Genomic DNA, 21,881 nt, shown 5'->3' with positions numbered 1-21,881 from the left:
CGTCACCAAAAGGGGGGGGGAAACACAGACTTACGTACATAGGAATCTTCGGGATAAACTACAACAGCCTCTGTGTCCAGAGACAGAAGATCCACAGATTAGGTGTCGGAGACATACATGTATCGGTTTGTGCAGCTCTGAACAAGACCATCGAAGCCAAGGGTGAGAGAGTGTCTGTGAAACACACAAGTTGACATCCAGAGAGATTCTCGTCGTTCTCCGCCTGAGGGCCCTCCTGGCCTTTTCCTCCAGATGAGTCTTGGAAACAGACTCTAGTGAAGGTAGCATGGTTACTGTGAACACGGGAATTTGCAATTCTTTGTGTGTGTGGTGGTGGTGGTGGGGGGAGCCTGGGGTTGGTTCTGGGGTCGGGCCGGGGCAGTGACGGGAGGCATGACACTAAAGCTGAGACGGGTACAAAGCCAAACTTCCTCATCTCTTGCACGTCCATCTCGCTGCGGTGCAGACGCGTTCGTAACTGCTGTGTCTGTGTCGGGTTTACATGCGTACCATATTGCTTATTCTGGATGAGAGAGACCGTTAGGCATTTCTGATGAGGAAATTACATGGTGGACTGGTCTTCGTGGACTTTGGAATATAGAAAATCATAACATCACCACTGGCCTCCGACGCATCGTTATTGCCAACATCCCTAGAGGGCGTGTCCTGGAGACCTGCCCTATTATTATTTATTATTTATTTGCTTTTTTTTTTTTTTTTCTTTTTTTTTTGGTTAAGGACTCACCTATCCGGTATCTGCTATGCTCAGTACACGCCTCACAAGATTCCTTGAGGGGAAGACTATGTATGGCGTGGAGCCAGGTGCAAAAGAACCAACAAAAAAAAATACCTTCCTAAATCCCCTTCTCTTTGCAGGCACCATCGGACATCCGACATTTACCCTCCAGAACGTTGGCCGTTACGTATGTTTCCCTATAGATAAAACATTAATGGAAGGTTCTAAACATCAGATTCGATACTAGGCATTTTCTTGTACACACGTCTACTGCTGCAGGAATTCAAAACCCTGGGGGTGGAGTACATATTGTTCTTATTTGCAGCATAAGGCCTAACATGCTCTGAGATATACACGTCGTCGTGGCCTCTACTGTCCCTGGAACAGTACGACGCTGTGGACCTCAAGGACGATCGAAGGTAGCTGTCATTCACGGCCTGGGATGGCAGCGAGTGTTTGTAAGGGTCCGAGGGGCATCTCCCAATGACTAAGCGTCGCTCGTCCCCATGGCAGCGGAGGAAAGGGTTCTCGGAGGTGTGGTCCGGCAAGAGAGACTTGCTCCGTTTGCTGTCCTGCAGACCCTGGGGTAAGAGGGAGCTTTTGTTCCCCAAGAGTTTGCTTGAGGGCACGCTACAGAGACTCCCATACAGGTTTCCCTCCAGAAGCCGTTCCCGGTCCTTGAGGCTTATGCTCCTGGAGGGCCTGCTAAGGTCTGTCTCCCGAGGTTTGTCGAGAATGTTGTCGTAGGAGTGCTGGCGGCTGATCCTGAGTTTGTTCTTCTGGAACTGGAGGGTGCTGTTCTGCGCCCAGTCCTGCTGGTAGACCTCCTCCTGGGCGGCCGGGCTCCCTGTCTCCTGGAGCATCTGGTCTTCGTCGATGTCGTACAGGTTCCCCATCCGCAGGCAGGCGTCGCACTTGAATGGGGACCTCACGGTGAAGTGGCCTGAGTAGGTGGGCAGGTTGGAAAGGCAGCTCCTGCAGTGGGTAGAGTTCTGTCGGTACCGCTCGCTGCCCTCGCTGTGAGGGGGACTCTTGTCTTTCAGGGTGAAGTGCTTGGAGTAGAACTTATACTTGTCATTGTTGGGGGGTCCGTCTTCATTGTGCAGGGGGTTCCTGGTGGCTGGCAGCGCGGGGTCCCCCTTGCGGAAGTTCTCGTCGTGGTCTGGGTAGGGGTCTGTAAACTCCACGTTCTCGGGAAGGGCCATGTTCTCAACGAACTGGGGAGGGTCTAAGTGGAAACTGGGCTCCTTCTCACCATCGATGGTGTAGATCTTGTCCCTGGGGGAGCTCGCTTTGGTTTTCAGGTAAGAGCGCTCGACCTCACTGCAGTCCTTGGGGTATTTGGAGGCTGCTGACCTTTTGAAGTTGTCCTTGGTCTTGTGGTTCTTGTTGTTGTCTGGCTCTCTGTGGCACGTGGCCCGACTCGAAGTTTCCGAGATGTCCGAATGGGCCACCTCTTCTGGAAGGTATCTAGGACTCTTTAGGGAGTGGGTCCTGTTCTCCACTGCTCCCTCGTCCCTCTGGGAGACAGGGTTCTGGCTCAGGGAGTCTTGGCGCAGTGATTCCATGGATTTCTTCCAAAGCTGCCGGGGCCTGGAGTTGGCTTTGGATTCTGTGCTCACGGCCACCTCCACCGTGTTGGGGTTGGACTCATTGAGTGTGAGAGGGTGCTGTCCCTGGAACACATAGTTATTGAGGCTGTCCTTGTGCCTATTGGCCACGAAGGTTTGCAGTTCGTTCATGTTGTCCCCAAAAATGGTGTCTTTCCCCTGAAAGGACCTGTTGTCTGAATAGACCAAATTTCCCTTATCTGAAACCATGTCCATGATGAGGGAACCTCTTTGGATGAAGTCTCCAGCCCTTTTGGGGGAATCCATTCTTGAGGAGTTCATGTTGGACATGTCGGAGATGTTTTTGGCTGACCGAAGGAGTTTTAACATGTTGCTCTGGGATCCGGTCAGGTTGAAGTCTGGAGACTTCTTCTTCTCTTCGATGTGCACTCCATGAATGCAGCTGTAAATGCCCTGTGGGAAAGAACACGAGACATCATCAGTGGCAGCAGGGACAGAAAAACACTGCACACCCAGGCTTTACCTGCGAAGGTGAGATGTGTCCTTCTGGGAGGAGCCTTGGAGAGATGGCGAAATCCACTCTGAATCCTGGTACTGTTTCTTAAATGTACCAGACCAGTGGCAAAGTGCCCGGCTTCTCTGGTCTCCCTGGCTCAAGATGATCTGACACTTTTGCCTGTGACACTCATACACAGAGTTTGAGAGAAGGTATCGACTAACGGTCACGTAACCATAGGTCTCAGTGCCTCCACGGTGGAACCTGGGGTACTGGATTGATATGTGGGTTGCTAACTCATCTTTCCCCATGGTTTCTCAGGATCATCTTTGGAGTGTGGATACCGGGGTCAGTTATTAAACTGGCACGGGGCTCCTGGGTTGCTAGAGATTTTAAGAACTTCTGTCCCCCCCTTCCCTGACAGAGCAATATGTTAAAACCAGCTGAGATGGGCTGGCTGTCTGTTTGAGGGGGGCCCACAGAGGTGGTCAGGGGGCTGAGTTATGTTTCAGGAGCAGGAGGATGGCTGCTGACTGCTTTTGCTCTTCCCCAGTTTGCCCTAGGACTCACAGGATACTGGGAAGGCACTTCCAGCTGCTGGGGTGCAGGGGGAAGCCTCAGAAAGGAGGCCACGCGATGGACCCAGCCCATACCCCAGGCTTGGGTGCTAGTGTTCTCCCACTCAGTTGACCCACCTTCTTGATGGGCTGCTGAGGAGGAGGGGGTGCATATCAGAGACACACGGAAAGAGCCGGAGCCTGGAACCCACTGGAAGTGAGTCCCAGCTCCACCTGTTAGTAGCTCTGTGACCTTGGATAAGCTGCTGCAGCCTAAAAAAATGTGTTTTAATGTTTATTTTTGCGGGGTGGGGAGGGACACAGGGAGAGAGGGAGACAAGAGAATCCCAAGCAGAGCCCGACGCGGGGCTTGAGCCCATGAGCCGTGAGATCATGACCTGAGCCAAAGGCGAAGGGTCAACTGACCGGGTGCCCACCTTTCCTGGTGCCCTTCTTTTCTGTCACCTTTTACTCCTTCACACACTAGCACGAGACCCCACTGCACACTTCCCCACGGCTGCAAGAAGACGCATGCTACCCTTTACTACCGAAGGTTCGTTCTCCTCGGACAGCAGCCCAGACCCTCCCTCGGCCCTGCTGTGGCTCTCCTCAAGGGCCCCTGACCCCTCGGAACAACTCCTGATGAGGCATGCACCCTACTGCCCTCTGTGGTTCCCTGGAGTCTGGGCTTGACCCCTGATGTATCTTCCAAGGCCTACACGTTTGTGTCCCCCCAACAAATTCACATAATGAGATCCCAACCCTAAAAGTTGATGGTGTTAAGAGGTGGGGCCTTTGGGAGGGGGTTAGGTCATAATGGTGGGGCGCTGGCCAGGCAGATGACTGCCCTCGTAAGAGAGGCCCCACATTGCCCACGGCCCTTCCACGTCGTGAGGACACAAGGAGAAGCCTTATGACCCAGAAGGGGACTCTCATTTGACCACGCTGCACCCTGATTTCACACTCCCAGCCTCCAGAACCATGAGAAGTAGGTGTCTGTTGTTCACAAGCCACCCAGTGTGTGGTGTTTGGTGATAGCGGCCCTGGCAGACTGAGGCAGTATCTACTTCTGCTCTCTTGGTCCTGACTGTGGGGGAGCCAGAAGCCTGTCACTGTCCCCAGGATCCCCTCCAAGGAGCCCACGGGACAGGCTGCCACAGTCTCCATCCCGTGGTCTCTGTCTTTGCTACGTCTCCAATTCCTCATGGCCGAAAACCGAGGTGGGTTCTTTTTGCTGGTGACACTGACTATTTTCTTCTAGGGGAGAGGGAGAACATTTTGGAGAGAAAAATTAAGAGCCTCCTGGAGACTAGAGGGCACATTTATTTTTTAACCGGGAAAAGCCAAAGGCCCCAACTGTGGGAGAAACTGGGTTCTCATGTGAAGTGAATGACTTCTTCAAGCTCTGGCCCGCCCCCTTGGCAGGCCAGGAGTGCCCATATGTCCAGTCTGTATTTTGCTGCCCTATCCAGGAGCTTCCCGAGGGCCATCGAGCCCATGGGGACAGCTGCATGTGTCTGCTGCGTGGCAACAGCTAGGTCCACAGGCTGGGTGTTGAAGGTGCTACCAGAACTGGTGAGTGGAGACCCCTGGCTGCTGTGCAGGAAAACACCTGCCTCGGGTGCAGGCACATTTCAGAGCATCCTGGATTCACGTCCCTACACTCAGAAATGGGCGGAAGCATGCGACCCAGCCCGGTGCACAAGACAGTCCTCCTCTTTCCTGCCTTGTTCTGGCATGATAGGTGAAGCAGGAGACATAACGTGAGGCCGAAAGGGTCCTGTTCCGCCCTTCACGGCCTCAGTTTCTCCATATCCATAGGATGGGTGTGGTCATGTCACACACACACAGGTGCTGTCAGGATTAGAGATGACAGGGAGACGTCAGCCACCTGGCCCTTATTCACACGCTGGGCATGATTCGTTGTGGGGCTGTGATCTTGGCTTGGTAGGAAAGTGGGTTCTTGGCTTGGGGATTCCCCACTGCAGGTTTGTTAAAGAAAATGTTTACATGCCTACAACGAGGGCGCTTCTGTTTCTGTGTGTATGGCCTGCTCGGTGTGAAGAATATACATGTAAGCTGGCATGTGTGTGAATGTGCCCATAAGACGAATTTAAGAGATGTGTGTTAGCCCTTGATCAGAAAGGAGGAACATTTTTCTTGAGCAATCTGAAAGCCCTGCTATGCGTGAAATTGGGTGCTGAGCTCATTCTGAGTTCCCTAACAAATGAGACAGGCAGGAAAAGTATATTAAATATGAAATCCTTCTCTTCACACATATTAGGGCTGCACTTATTTAAAACATAGGATCTGGGGAGAAGGAGGGTCAGTGCTCAAGTAGCATTCCCTGCAGCCTTTGAGGACACAGGAATGCTGGTGGATGGGAGTCCCCAAGGGGCACAAAAGTCCTTGCAGTGCTCCTGTGAGGCACGGGTCCTCTCTCCCCCAGGGAGGGGAGACTGAAGTTCGGATTCCAGCCTGTAAAGCTGACGATGCCTACTCCTGTGTGCCCCACTGGCCCCCAATCCTGCTCAAGATGCTTGCAAGGGAAGCGCGGGATTTAGTTCATGCCTCATAATGACAGTCCTCTCAACTGGCTGCCTTAATGGTATCTCAGAGGAAACGCTCTTCCAGATCCAAGCAGGATTTACAAGGAAACGCAACAGTGTGCATTTGCTTATGATAATCCCAGAGTCATTTGGGTGTGGAAAGCCTTTAGTAATTGGTGGAGAGAATTAGCTTAAAGTTGGCATAATACCTAGCTAGATGCGTGCACATTGTTATTTTTAAGCAGTCTGTGTTTAGATGCCATCAAGTTAATTAGGAAATATGTATTTGCACAGAATGCAAGTTAAGAGTGCCACTGAACAGAAAAAAATAAATCTTCCTCACTAAGCTAATATGTGCCTTCGGAATCTCCAAAGTTCTTAAAATCACCAAATGCTAAGAAAACACAAATTCCTTTAAAAATGATTATTTAGTTTTCCCAATTACCATTAGCATATAAAACCAGGTGTTTGTACCCAAGTGTTTTTCACCATGTTTCATGTCTTAATTCATTAAATTCTTTCAGAGTGAAAACATTCCAAGGTGAGTAAATGGGAGAAATAGGTAGATAAATAAATGGACCAGATGGATGGATGGATGGATAGGTAAATGGGTGTAGGGATGGATGCACAGATGGATGAATGAAATGGGTAGATGGATAGATAAAACAGGTGGGTGGATAGATGAGATGAATGGATGTATGGGTGAAATGGGTGAGTGGATGGACGGATGGATGGATGGGTGAATGGGTAGATGGATGGATGGATGAAATGAATGGATGTATGGGTGAAACGGATGGATGGATGGATGAACTAGGCAGATGGAGGGAGGAATGACTGATGGGCTGTGAGGTAAATAGATGTTATATCCTGTTAGAAGATGAGTGAATGATATGTACATATGATGTAAGTGATAAGATCATGTCAGTTGCATGCACATATGTGTCATGTAGTGTGATCTGTATCAAATCTCTTGTGTTGCTTGTATTTGATGTTTGTTGCTTGTGTAGGAACCTGTGCTCTGGCTGGTACCACACCACTCGGCTCAAGTCCCGGCTCCACCAAGGCTGGGCAGCCGTGGATGATCCTCTAGCCTCATTCCCCATCTGTAATCTGGGATGAAGAACAGTTACACGCCTCACAGAAATGGCTTGTAGGTGAAATGAGATGAAGAGGATGAAGTCCATACAGGGTGCTTGGCACCTATCTGTGCTGCACAAATACAGGCATTTTCCATGATCGTTGCTATTACTGATGACCCATATGTGCTTTTTTATGGTAATATACACATGCCACATTGCGTAACAGGAGAGGGGTTTTCCTTGCATTGTGGGTGAGTTCGTTATAGCATGTGTGTTTGCGGCTGTAGTTCATGCTGGGTTGAATGTGTATTTTGTTTTCTGTTTGCCATGTGTGCCTTTCCTCGTGGCCCTTCATGTCTTTGTTTCGTTGGAGGCTCTGTTGTAATGCAGACGCTCTTTGTGTTTTGTTAGATGTGCGGATACAGAGCATGGCATGGGATGTATAGTTGGTTTTGGCATATGTGTCCCGCTGGGATGTGTGCATAAACTGTAACATCCTGCACAGGAATGGTAGTCGTGTCGTAAAGCTCATCAGCTGCTAACGGTGGATGCCACAGACTGCTTCGTTTGGCCTACGTGGTATTTTGGTGTTGTATAAAGAAATGGAATTAGTTACTAATATTTAAAGAGTGGAAAGGCTTCACATAAAATCAGATGACTACTTTCTCTCTGACAACCTACAAGACCTGATAATACTGCCCTTCAATTCCCATAAGACCATACACAGCAGGACCTGAGGACTGCCCCCTCCGGGTGTGGTAGGCATTCTCAAGTGTTCCCTCACCTTGAACCCCAGGGACATTTGCTGTTTTTATCTCACTGGTGCTATTTTTCTCATGCCCAGCCTGCATTACCCATTTTCCTTCCCTCTCTGGCTTCCGCGGTCACCTGGGTTTGCTACCCCTGGGTTAGGAACGCACAGAATCTGGATGCCTTTACGACAAGCCCAATAGGGGTTGGTGAGCGAGGGCAGGATGTGCAGACCGCCCCCCACCCAGGAGTCCAGCGTCCTCGATTCTCTGGGAGCCCTGTGCTCTTCTGGACCTGCCGCTGCATTGAGAACGAGCCGCCCGAGGTACTGACCCTGCTGATGGAGAACAGCAGCCCCGGCCGGTCGGAGCACACGCCCGTGAAACAGAAGCGCAGCTTCCAGTAGAAGAGGTGTTCCCAGATGAAGGTGATGAGGCTGAGGGCCATGGCAGCCGCCAGCATGTAGAACACGCCTGCCATGTTGTCGATGTCCAGTTGACTGCTCATCACCTCGTTCTTCTCGTTGTGGCAGATCCCCGTGAGCCACAGTGTCTCCAGCTCCTCCATCTCGCCTGGACAGAGGACAAGAGCCACAGGCAGTGAGGAGCACGGCACGCACTCTGGTTCTGGACACACGCGGGTGACCCACAGCTGGACATGCGACCTGCAGGCAAGTTCCTGAGCGCACCATGTCTGCGTGCACTCACTCGACGGGCGAAGCTAGTAACGGTAACAATGCCTACCTGGTCTCGTGAGGGGGATGAAGTGAGATAATGGATAGTTACGTTCAGTCCGGGTCATGTTTTTGTTTTTGTTTTAATGTCATTGTGTTCTGCCCTTCCTGCTTTTCTCTCCCTGTGTCTCTGACACCCACCCAAGCCTGGAATAGGGCCCTACCATGGAAAAGCTCATGTTCCGGGTACGACTTCATCACTTCCTAGCTCCTTCAGAACTACATCTCTCCTGTCTATAAAATGGGTATAATAATAGTGCATACTTCCTAGACTTCTGGGGAGGACCAAATGAGCTGATGGGTGCAAACTTTCTAAAGGTAGTGCCTGGCTTATGGTAAGTGTTCATAAATAGTAGTGTTCACAGGATGGAAACGCCCAGCACCATGCCTGGCACACGGCAGTCCTCGAATATATGTTGCTTCTTTCATTTTCCTTTAGAACATCTGGGGCTATTCCAGGAAGTCACCCGCCACCAGTGCACTTGGGGCAAAAAGCACGAATGGAAAAGAGGCTTCTCGATCAGCTCTGAATGGCTCCTTGCAAACTAAACACCTCGCCACTTGAGCAGGCAGCTAGAGAAGCAGGTGGAGTTTTCAATGGAAAAGAAAAAGTAGGCGTGCGTAGCATTATTTCATCTTTTATGTGCGTTTCATCCAATTGCCATTTAGGAGGAAATTCTCCGATCTCAACGTCTAGCAATTAAACTGTCTAGCAGTTCACGAAACTATGGCACTTACGCTATGATTCAGACTTTAAAAATTATCCTTCAAGGACAGTGAAAATCACAGAAGACGTATTTAATGTTAAACGGAAAGTATGATTTTGGGGCATGTGTGTGTTATCTAAGATATAATATGAAACAGGCAGAGAAAAGTAAATACTGCAAATGTTTCTTTGATTCCCTTTTGAAGAGGTTAGCACAATTAATGCTTTCAAGTTGCCTGCTTTCTCACTCTTGAATGATTTGGCTGAACAGGACAATCTAGGTGGATAATGATTTTTTTCTGGACCTTTTGAAGATGTCACTGAGTTTTCTTCTGATCTAGATTATAGTTGTTGAGAAGTCGGCGAGTAATCTAACTGTTGCTACCTTCTATGCACTCTGTGCTTTTTCTCTGACTGTTTTTGAGACTTTCATTTTGTCTTCGGTGTGGAATTGAAATGTGGATTTGCTTTAGGATTGTTTCTGCTCTGTGACCCAGTGGCTTTCTTTGACGTGTGACTTATAACTTTAATTCTGGAAAAATCTCGCCCATCCTTACTTTGAATATCGACTCTCCCTCTCCCCCCCCATTTTTAAAAACTTAATAGAATGTACTTTTTAGAGTAATTTAAGGTTACAGAAAAATTGAGAAGTACAGTGGGTACAGCAAGTTCCCATACACTCCTCCTCTCATCCTCCCTCCCACCCTGCCTCAGTTTCCTCTATTAACATCTGGCACTGGGGTGGTAATGTTTTTTTTTTTTAACAATTCATGAACAGGTATTGATACATTATTATTAATTAAATTCCACACTTCACATTACGGTTCACGCTTTGTGTTGTATGGTTTTGTGGGTTTTGCCCAATGCTTAATGCCATGTTATCTGCCATTATAGTATCGTATAGAATAGTTTCACTGCCCTAAAATTCCCCTGTGTGCCCCCGATTCACCTCTCCTCATGCCCCATCCCAACTCCTGACAAGCACTGATCTTTTAATGGTCTCTATAGTGCTGCCCTTTCCAGAACATCCCATAGTTGGAACCATAATGCACACAGTAGCCTTTTCAGACAGGTTTCTTTCACAGCAACAACATGCATATTTTTTATTTATTTATTTATATTTTTTTAATTAAAAAAATTTTTTTAACGTTTATTTATTTTTGAGAGAAAGAGACAGAGCATGAGGGGGAGAGGGACCAAGAGAGAGGGAGACACACAATCGGAAGCAGGCTCCAGGTTCTGAGCTGTCAGCACAGAGCCCGACGTGGGGCTTGAACTCACGAACCGTGAGATCATGACCTGAGCTGAAGTCGGACACTCAACCGACTGAGCCACCCAGGTGCCCCAACATGTATCTTTTTTAAATGTGGGCAGTCATCTGATTTATAAAAAGATGCAACAAAATTTAAAATGATAGAAAATATCAATTTCAAAATGTCAAAAAGTGAGTGTATTTAACCATACTCAGCCCATAACAGAGCAAATGGGTAAGTGGAATAATTCAAGCTGCAGCATATTGCTATACGAACTGGCAGCAGTAAAAGTTGATAAATGAAGGCAGAGGAGCTCTATTCAGAATTAGAACCGAGGGGCTTCGTAATCATCTGGTGTCTGTTCCATGTTGTACTTATGGCTAGAAATGCAGATGATGGGAACTTCAGAGATCTTTTGGATCCTTCCTTTAAGCTCCTGGTCATCAGTGGCTACAGTGCAGGGCTTGTGCTGAGAACAATATGCATTTAAGTTCCTCCACATCCTTCCATGGCTTGACAGCTTGCTTTTATTTGTGAATAATATGCCATTGCATAGATGCACAGTTTGCTCATTCCCCTACTGAAGGATATTTCGGCTGCTTCCAAGTTGGGGCAATTACGAATAATGCCGCCATAAACATCTGTGTGCGGGTTTTGTGTGGATGTATGTTTCCAGCTTATTTGGGTAAAGACCTAGGAGCACGATGGTAGGATTGTGTGCTAAGAAGATGTTTAGCCTTGTGGGCAACTGCCAAGCCCTCTTCCGAAGTGGCCGTGCCATTTTGTGTCCCCTGTTGAGCTCCCGTCACTCCACATCCTCACCAGCATGTATCAGTGTTGTCAGTGTTTCGGGTTTTAGCCGTTCTAATAAGGTGCATAGTGGCATCACATTGCTCTGAGCTGCAAGCCCCTAAGGACACGCGACAATTCTCTTTTCTTCTGATTGTGTTTTAAGTATTCTAAACCTTCTCATTCTGTTCTCTAGGTTATTCACTTTGCTTTAGTATTTTCCATTCCTTTATCACTCTGTCCTGTGGTTAGATGCTTCCCGCAGATCTATTTTCCAGCTCATTTATTCTTTCATTAGTAATATTTAGCGTTATGCTCTCATTTAATCTATTCTAGTTCTTATATTCACCTGGCCATTTAAAATTCTGCCCGTTCGTTTTTATCATAATGTCTCATTCTTCTGTTAGGACTTAAAAAAAACTTCTATATTAAATAATTTCAAACCCACCATCTTTCAGATTATTCTCTGCCTTGCCTCCTCCCCCCAGTCCTTGTTGGGATTCACATACGTCTGGTTGCTGTGTGTGCTGACCTCATGGTGGATTTCTTCCTTGTGCTGTTTGTAACTTCTGAGTCTGAGCTAATACTCAGCAGAGGTTGTTTTCCCCCCTAAAGCATGGGGCCCCCAAGCACACTGGGCTATAGGAATGTTCCTACAGTGGGGTTGAGTTAGCTTCTTCTGTGGTTCCCAAGGTACTCCCAAGGTACCAGTTTCTGTATGAAAAAAAAAAAATGTGACTGCCTTTGCCAAGCCATTTAGTGTACATTCGGACCTCCATACTCATTTAGGTTTTGAAAAACTATTTATTTTGGGGGGCGGAGAGCACAAGCTGGGAAGGGGCAGAGAGAGGAGAACAGAGGATCTGAAGCAGACTCTGCAGTGACTGACAGCAGTGAGCCCGCCGTGGGGCTCTAACCCACAAACCGTGAGATCATGACCTGAGCCGAAGTTGGACGCTTCGCCAACTGACCCACCCAGGTGCCCGGATATTCATTTAGGTTTTAATTTCTCACTCAAGAGCTGCAACGAGATGGCAAGGCGACTTTTACTTCCTTCACTTTTATGGACAGCTTTTTCTAGTCTTGTCACAGATGCGCTGATTCACTGGAGAGCTCAGATTTATGCATCCACATACCTTGGATGTTAAAGCCACGGCCTCCACCCCTCCTCACCTCAGCAGGAAAAGTGCCGTGAGAACATCCCATCCCCCTTGGTTTCCTTTCCCTTTGCTCTTTACTGTGCTTTGTGCAAGCGCGCATGTGCATATGCATGCGTGCCTACGTATGTGCAGATGTGCATGCGCGGGTGTATGCGTGAGCATGCCTGGAAGGGTGCGCATGCGCAGTCGTATGTGTGCGCATGCACCTACTTCTAATCCTGCGCTGTGATGTGTTTGTAGCCCCAAGGGGGCTGGTGCTGATTTAGTCTCCGTTGTACCGCAACCAGAGAGGCATGTACACCTTTTGGTATCAAGGCTACAAAAGCATTGCATTTTTGAGGGGAGACAACAGAAAACCTATCCCTTTGTAAGTTCATCACCTACAAGGAAGGGTGCTGGCTCACCAGTGGTGCAGGCTAAGTTATGGGAGGGGACATCTCAGTTTCAATTCCTTTCCTTCCGACAGCCTCCCGAACTTTGCACATGATCACATTTGTCTCGGGATCCTGTGTATCATCATCTCATCGTCTAAGCCGACACCCCCACCTGCTCATCCAAACCCTTCTACGTTTTTGCTTCCTCTTCTCAAAAACACCAGTGCCGTCCCTTCGAAACTACTGCGTGCTGTTGACTTTCCTCTCCCTTTGGAGTTTGCGAGGACACAAAAGTGAGTCTTCTCGCCATGTTTCCGTCCATGTTTTGTATGCCCAGAGCAGGGTCGGTGAGGAAGAAACATCATTAGATTCCTTTCACGATGTAAATACAAAGACTGCCTTCTCACCAAACATCTCTCTCTGAACAAGTCACCTCGGTAAACCAGACCCGTGTCGCAAAAGGAGGGCAGACGCACATTTCTCAATCCCAATTACAGCCTGTTCCAGTCATTTTGCAGTTACTCATTTCCTGCCTTGTGGCCTTCTACTAGTTCACTGAACTGTAGTTCAAATACTTTCTTATTTCGTTTTTAATTTACTCAAGTATATTGTAATCTCCTTGGGGGAGATCAGGGACCGTGTTTCATGATTTTGATATTTTTCATGGCCTGCAGCACACAGCAAGCACTGAATCCCTATTTTCTGTTTCTATTTCTTTCCCTGCATCCCGGGGCTTAAATTAGGCAGCACTGCAAACATGTTCAGATCTGCCGGGTGAGTTTTTCTGCCATATAAATAGAGGAAACACAGATCAAAAGGGAGCTTGCCGTGGGCTTGGGAGTAAGAGGCTGAGAAGTATGCATGTCCTCAGCTGGGGTGAAGCGGCGAGGGTCATTTTTCGAAGGAACGGCTCTAAGATGCTCATTCCACCGTCCGTTTCTTCCATTACAAAGAGGCCGCGATCTTTGTCAACGTGGTCTTGTGAGCTGGAGCTGGTAAGTGGGACAATTAAATCTGTTTCCTGAAGCAGACTCATTCTTGCTGGGAAGACAAAAGCTAAGTGCTCTCCTGGGAGCACAGAGAGCCTGGGCCACTGTGGGTTTGCAGCCAGGCTCCAGTGTCGTCCTCCTTGGACCTGAGAGGACAGGTCCCTGCATGAAGCTGCAACCCCCCCCCCCCCCCCGCATATATACATTTAGGGGCAGGAGGCTCACGAGCACCTGAGAACACCTCTCCATCCACGTATGTCACACCTGTTCGAAAGTTCTTCCTGTATCTGTCTTCAGGGGGCACGATGTTGTCTGCCACAGGTAATCCCTGCCAACCTCTGAGTTCTGCGCCACCCTGAGGAAGGCTGTAAGGCCCATACACAGAGCAGGCATCCCAGCTCTCTCCCTTCCCAGTGTTGCCATGAAAAGGCAGAGTGGTGGGGCTTTAAGAGGCAGGGGCCAGAAAGATGTAAAATCTAAAAGGGAACAGGTGAGAATAATTGAGACAGAATCAGGCATATGCCTGAGACTCGCTTCCATTAGCTGCTTGGGTGATGCTGTGAGGCTGCTGAGTATGTATCCAGCCGCTCACTCAAAAGGTACACGCTCGTTTCTAGTTTGCAAAAAGGAAGCAATGCAAATTCAAATAGACACCTTCCCCAAAAGCACAAGAAAGAACGTTGCACGTAGAAAACACTAGGATGAGCCTCACGAGGGAGGGCCCTTACCTGACAGGTTTGAGGAGCAAGTCCAGGCATGCTGTCGGGTGGAGACTGCCCGCACTGGACTGCCTTCAGCGCTTCGGACCCATTTGACCTTGGTCCCGGTACTCTGCTTGCCTACCCATCCACTCATCCATTCCTGAACCTATCTTCCTATTCTCATATTTAACAAAGTTACATAAATTCCCTTCCATTTCAGGCACTATGCCAGGATTTTCCAAAATTAACCCACGCAACCCTCATGTCAACCCAATGTGTTTGGAGCCATCACCACACCCATTTTACAGACGCACAGAAAGCAATCTGCGCACTCTGTCTAGCGCCTACAAGCAGCACGTGACAGCATCTCCTACGAGTCGTGCTGGAATTCAGTGAGGTCACGTGCACACCCATTGCTCAGGAATCGTTGGAGATACTGTTAGTTCCTGCATGAAGCCAGGGCAGCTGGGGGTGTTGGTGGATCTCATTCCCCCCGCCCTCTGCCTTGCCAATTTGTGGAGTCTGTGATCCCCGGAGGGCACGTCCAGAGAGAAGGCTTCGCCCTCCAAGAGGAATCTGTTATGTCCAAAGTAAGAGAAATCAGTTCCTTATCTGTCCTCAGACTCCTCTGCACTTCCAGAGGGACTGAAGTAGCTTTTCAGATTAGATTTCATTCTGCTCCATAAGACTGTCTGAGAGCTGAGGGGATTGCTTCGGGAAGAGATTTTATAGCATGTGGTGTGCCTAGCCTTCAGACTTCCTGAGCATTGCTCCCCCGAGGTCGCTTGTAAAAAGTTCATTTTGGACCTGTACCCTTTAGGCTTTGTCCGGGGCCTGAAAATATGCTGCAGTACATCTTGTGATACCAGCCCACACACAGACCCTCGCTGGCACATATCCACATACTGCTTTTTCTTGGTGTCGGGCCAAAGCACCTGCCCCTAGGCAATGACGCTATGGAAGGATGTAGCGTCTGGTTTGAGGAAGCTGAGTGTGATGCCCTCTTTCATTTCTAGTCAAGGAAGCTGATGCTCTTTGGTTCTCCGAAGGCTTCATTTGGTCTTGCCTTACTCCCTCATTCATTTGCTCGCTCATTCATTCACTGAGAAAACATTTTTCAAGCATTTAGATGGGGTGCCTGGGTGGCTCGGTCGGTTAAGCGTCTGACTTCGGCTCAGGTCGTGATCTCACGGTCCATGAGTTCGAGCCCCACGTCGGGCTCTGTGCTGACAGCTCAGAGCCTGAAGCCTGTTTCAGATTCTGTGTCTCCCTCTCTCTGACCCTTCCCTGCTCATGCTCTGTCTCTCCCTGTCTCAAAAATAAATTAAACGTTAAAAAAAGTTAAAAAAACATTTAGCACGTGGTTGGCGGCATCCTTGTATCTGCATGTAGAGACAAATCCTATGTAGTCTTCGGGTGCCGCTAACTCTGAGTCCTTTGGGAGGGAGCATCCTGCAAACCAGTAATTCTGGTAAGATGAGATGCCTGTGCATGGGGCTGGAGGCAGGAGAAACGTGGGGCATTTGGACATCAGAGAGAGGTGCAGAATTTGCAGGGAGGAAGAAGTGATCAAAGGGGGCCCAATCGCAAAGGACCTGGCTTTTGGGTTGAGGAGCTAGGGTGTCCGGGGGTGGGGGGGGGGACACCGGATGAGACCAGCTGTATGCTTGCTGCATCCAAGATTCTTCAGTGGCCGTCTCCCCACACATAATGTAAGGCAGGCTGTTACAGGTGGGTGGGGTGGCAGATTTGAGTGAGGGGGCTACAGTGCGGAGGTCTCCAGTAAATTCCATCCCAGTGACAGAATCACTGTTGGAGTCCTGTCCCGGTCTCGGGGGCAGGCAAGCCATGCGGATGAAACTCTCCTGCTCTCAGGATATATGGTAACTACAGAGAACTCTATCCGCAGGAAATCACTGGTAAGGATCCGTTGTGAATTGTCATCCCCGCCACCAGGGCCCATGACAGTTTACTCTGGATGTCCCAGCTGTGTGGTATCATGCTGAAAACTGGCCAGTGGGTACCTCTTCAGCGCAGCTCAGAGGTCTCCACTTGCAGGAAGTCTTCCCTGAATGCACAAGGACATGGGTACGAGATCACGGTTTCTCCTTCCACAACATCCTGGGTCTTGCATCAGCAGAGAATCTGTCGCACTCCAGTATAGTTGCCACTTACTTCTAAGTCTTCTCCATTGGGATGTGACTTTATTCCCCCATTTGGGGACTTTATTCAGGGTGGGCATCCTGCCATATTCTTCTTATATCCCCAGTCCCTGGCACAGGGCTCAGCACACAGAGGATCCATACAACTGTGTTGACTGTAGATGACACGAGGCTCCTTTCCTTGATCAGCTTCTGATACACTGTCTGGAGCATCAGCATAAGACAAAGAGAGGAAGCAATCTGTGAAGTCCCAAGCAGAGGGGTCAGGAATAATTTCTGAAGCCCAGAAATCAAGGCCAACTCTCAGGGCAAGCGAGTTCCGATCAAAGATCCTAGCATAGATTTTGGTGGTTCCCCATAGGGAACCAACTTCCATCTATAGCCGAAAGACGTCAGGATGATGTCGCTGCTGATCCCATTAGGGTTTTGCTGTGAACGCCAAGAGGGGAGCTGACCCCGTTTCAATCCTGTTTTCATGTCTTGCCCAGGGACTGGGCACTTCATGTTTCTCAGAAGCCCGAATGGAATTGGAAATGGCAAAGGAACAATTTTCTTTGTCGAAATCTAGGGCACCGTCAATGACAGGCTCATGCTCTCGACGATAACAGATTCGGTCACTGTGAGCTCTGAACTGTGGTCCCCAGAGTGAGGACAGTTTGGGGTCTGCAGGGTTGACACCACGTGTTCTCTTTGTCCAGTCGCCCTGGAAGAAAACTGCTGTCAGGTCTGGGATGGAGTTTGTGGGCCTGGAACAGAGTGAGGTCAGCTAGATCGTTCGATTACTGACCTTGGTGCCTTACCTTTGTTAATTTTACACTCTTGACTCAAAGCCAGGTGACCTTGGATCTGGAAATAGCATTCCAGAGCCTAGGACCTCTGTATCCATGACCTATGAGGGTCAATGAACAATTTGCTGGAGAGAAAAAATAAAAAAACCTTCGGTGGTGGTGATAGTACAAGAATCTGGACACAAATAGACTAAATCTGGAAGATGCATCTCCCTTATTTAAGTGTCAGAATATTCCATTTCTGTATAATGCTGAGAAGTCACAAAAGCAAAATAAAAATAGGGCCAAGCTTAAAAGTATCCAGTCAGATGCAGAGACAGGCTGTCTTTGGCATCAGTGTTTTACTACCACCTTCCAGCTGAGGTCTCTGCTCTGTGGACAGAGCCCGGAGCACTGCATGAGGCAGTGCTGCTGGTCGCCATCTGGCTGAGATTTCACAGGCCACACAATCAACGGTGCACTGTGGACTTGGGGACTTGCATGCACACAGGTCCCCAGCCTGTGTGTTCCTGAAGAAGGGGAAGGAAGAAGAGTGTAGAGATTGTGCAGCCCCATCAAACATCAGACAACATACATGGTCGCAATTCTCCAACAGATGGTGGGGGTGGGGAGAAATAATTCTCTAGAGTAAAACTGCAGAAAAATGGCAAGATGTCCAGGAAATCCTGTGCGGGCCAAGCACCTGTGGAGTCTGCTTAATGCATGTGCCTCACACATGTATGGATGGCCAAGGTGCCATGGCTTAGCAGGCATATGCACTTGTGAGCATAAATGAATTCACAGTAACTTTTTGACAACTGCTCATTTCCCCCATCAATAGTCCTGAAAATCCTATGACTCATCTTGTATGAGTATGGGGGCTTTTTAATACCACAAGGGGGTCCTTGTGTCTTAAAAGGCCATAGACATAAGGGGCCGGCGCTGGGTGGGGGAGGTATAGAAAAGGACAGCAATAATCCCACATGCCAGGTTGAGGAAGATCTTTGAGCAAGTAAAATGGTATTGCAACTTTCTGGTTTCCTTTTTATTGAAGGGTGGTCAAAAGGCTACCCGAGACTGTGGAGTCCTTAAGCAAAGGGGATCCCATCCATTGTCCATTGTACCCACATTCCTCATCCTCAAGGACAGGGCAGGGACTTAAAGGGCACTCAAGACTTGGTTGTGGCATGGAGGAGAAAAAGGAGGAGAGGTAGGAAGGAAAGCAGAAGGGAGAGGAAGGAGAGAAGAAGAGAAGGAAGAAGGAGAATGGAGAAGAACAGAAAGGGGTATAGACCTTTCTAGGAAGTCCCCTGTATCTGCTGTCACTGCTGTCCATAACCAGAGTGGAAGGAAGACCAGTCTGTTGATGGACAGGGTGGGCTACAACTTAAGAGAGCTCTGAGACGGCTTTGATGACAGCCCTCTTCCTCCATTAGGAGCAGCGGTGTTCCTCTGGCCTCCTCTTTCTTCTCCCAAGTCTGAAGTACCAGATAGGGGTGAGACCGTTGCCAGAGAAGAGTGGGAGAGTGGACAGAGATGGTTAGATTAGATGTCAACTCAGGAAACTGTGTGGGGCAGACACCACAGTCCTCTTACTCCATTCTACACAAGAAGGAGGGAAGATGGAGAAGGAATTGGGGGTCTCTAAACTATGAGCTATGATCGTACAAGAACATCCAACCAGTGCCATAATCCACACACCTAGCGATCAGTTATACAAGCCCACTCTGCCTCTCTCCTAGAAGGGAGAAACAGGGCACTCAGAAGTTTCCAGAACCACACGCTCTGCTGATGGGAACATAAACGGGTTGTACTTTCCCTGCAAATTGTTTGGAAGTGTCTACTGGAACAGAGTATATGCACACTCTATGACCCAGCAATTTCATCCGTAGGTATATTCCCAATTAAGTGCCTACCTGCACCAAAAATGTACACGAATGTTCAAAGCAGACAAAATTGCAAAATAACACAAATGCCCATCGACAGCAAATGTATAAATAAATTCCAGTATGTTCATATAACAGAACGCCATGCAGTCCTAAATAAACGATACGCTTTAGTTATATGCATTACTATGGATTAATGTCCTAAAAGGTCAAAAGGAGGCAAAACCTGTCCGTGTTCATGAGGGGCAGAGTGGTGGTCACTGTGGGGGGAATACTGGCTGCAAGGGATTTTCTAGGGTGCTGGTCATGTTCTAGATCCTCATCTGAGTGGCAGTTACACAGCTGTATAAAAATTAATTGGACATGGAGATTTGTGCCATATAATGAACATATGTTCTAATTTACAGAGGGAAAAAATGGGCAGCAAATGGCAAAGTAGAGGTGTAAAGCATTCTTCCATTTTGGGGGTCAAGAGAGAAAATAGTAAGCAGAAGAAAAAAGACTTTGTAAACCAGAAAGAAAAAAACCCTCATTTTTTTTTTTTAGAAACATTAATTTTTTTTTTTTACAAAGAATAAGTTCTTAAAGGATAAAGAGGAATGAGTTAAATTAAATTCTTCCATATTGTTGGAATTATTTTAAAAGAACATTTTGGACTCTAATGATTGAAGCCAGAAGCCACCAATCTTTCTATAAAGGTCTAATTAGTAAATATTCTCGGCTTTGTGGGCCATCTGGTGTCTGTTGTAACTACTCAGCTCTGCCCCTGCAGGACAAGAACATCCTCAGACACACATGGTGAATAAAAAGGATGTGTCTGTGTTCCAATAAAACTTTATTGACAAAAACAGGCAAAAGGCCAATGTGGGCCATAATTAGCAGAATCCTGATTTAAGCAATTTTAAAAAATGGGAAAAAAAATTTTTTTAAAAGTATATATATGAACAAGAACAAATCCCAATTTAAGGAGACGCTTATCACTGTTATGATCTATGATAACTTGCTGAGTACTTACCATTTGATGGGTACCATACCTAGAAGTTCTTATACATTATACGATTCACCTTGGTGAGGTCGGTGCCATTATAATCCCTAATATAAAGAAGAAGGTGGCCCTTACAAAGGATAAATAACTCTCCCTAGACCGTGGAGCTAGAAGACATCAGTTGTTATATTTGAACCCAAAGCCTTTGGTCTTCACTAGACCCCGTGTTGCCACATTTATGACTTTTTTTGTGTGTGAAATATTACAACTAGAGTCTTAATAAATTACTTAGATATACAAACTGTCCATAAAAATCTTTATGTAAAAATAGTTAAATGTTCCAAAAAGAGGAAAAGACAACTCACTTTTTTTTTTTTCCATTTTCACTACTATTCAAAGGAACTCAAATTAAGGCAACTCTAAGATAGCACATGCTCCTTCGAAAACAGCACAAAGAGCCATAATGCTCGAAGCTGCTTGACTGTTTTAAAACTGGTACATTGGTGCATTATTAATAGTACTTTTAGATGGAAACAAACTTTTGGGGTATTAATAGGATACTATAGATCAAGACTTCTAGACATGTTTATAGCCATTAACCCTTTGAATTCTACCTCCAAGGGTCTGTTACAAATAGACAATTAAAAAAAATAGGCATGGGGGCCCCTGGGTGACTCAGTCAATTAAGCATTCAACTTTTGGTTTTGGCTCAGGTCCTGATCTCCTGGTTTGTGAGTCTGAGCCCTGTGTTGGGCTCTGTGCTGACAGTGAAAAGCCTGCTTGGGATTCTCTCTGCCCTTCCCCTGCTCACACGTGTGCTCTTTCTGTCTCTCAAAATAAACATTTTTTAAAAAGGGAAAATAATGTAATAAATTATGGTTTCATAATGTTTATGACATTTTATACACAATTGGAAAGAACCGTGATGACTAGACGATGTAATGACCTGAAAAAAAAGTTTAAAATACAATATAAATGAACACAGTGGAATATAAAAGCATATATAACCAATGCTTATATATTTACAGCAGTGTTTCTACATGAAAAAGGACCAGGAGGTATAGCTAAACTGAAAATAATTCTGTTGAGGTAGTAGGCTGGGAAATTTTGTATGGACATTAGATTGCCTTTCCAAATACGGGTTTTACAAAACGTAGACGGAAAGGGATTCGGGGCCACTGTTTATGCATCCTGTAATTCCCACATTGGGTTCTGTGACATCAGGGTTTGACTTACCAGCAAGCTATTCATTATGTCTTATTTCAACTCTGACGGTTCTCTTGACATTTGACTTTCCCTGGTTTGAGCGATTCACTGCTTGTCAGGCACGAATTTGGCACTGCTGACCTTGTTCTAATCCTGGCATCAGATTGATAATAAACACTGCAGCTCTGAATCTCAAGGGACCTATTGGGAAATTCACTGCTAACTTAGGCATATGAAACCCCTCCAGCACAGAGGGAGAGTCAATGGCCCTTCAGGATATTTATGGATTTTATCTGTTTCTTAAGTAAGTGCTGCTCCATTATTATTCCAAATATGTCTCTAGTTAAAATTAGGAGGGAGATAAACAAGTCTAATTTTTATGGTACCATCTGGTCACAGGCCAGTGAAGAAGCACTTAAACCCTTTATGGCT

At 47.4% G+C, this 21,881-nt stretch overlaps 1 protein-coding gene across 1 annotated transcript in view; it reads right to left on the bottom strand.

Moving 5' to 3' along the window:
• Nucleotides 1-960: 960 nt before the first annotated feature.
• The window catches only part of GRIN2A (glutamate ionotropic receptor NMDA type subunit 2A), a 367,443-nt gene continuing 346,522 nt past the window's right edge, over nucleotides 961-21,881 (bottom strand). Inside the window, exons 12-13 of the mRNA XM_047087732.1 lie at nucleotides 8,072-8,310; nucleotides 961-2,760 (exon numbers count right to left, since the gene is read on the bottom strand). Coding sequence (XP_046943688.1) covers nucleotides 961-2,760; nucleotides 8,072-8,310 — 2,039 coding nt within the window. The remainder of the gene's footprint in view (nucleotides 2,761-8,071; nucleotides 8,311-21,881) is intronic.

The sequence above is a fragment of the Lynx rufus genome, unplaced genomic scaffold (genome assembly GCF_022079265.1).
Source record: "Lynx rufus isolate CCGP_SWC_20201006 ecotype Redwood Valley unplaced genomic scaffold, mLynRuf1.p SCAF_23, whole genome shotgun sequence".
Classification (NCBI taxonomy): Eukaryota; Metazoa; Chordata; class Mammalia; order Carnivora; family Felidae; genus Lynx; species Lynx rufus.
The sequence above is the reverse complement of the archived record's forward strand: the minus strand, read 5'-3'. Positions and strand labels throughout refer to the sequence as shown.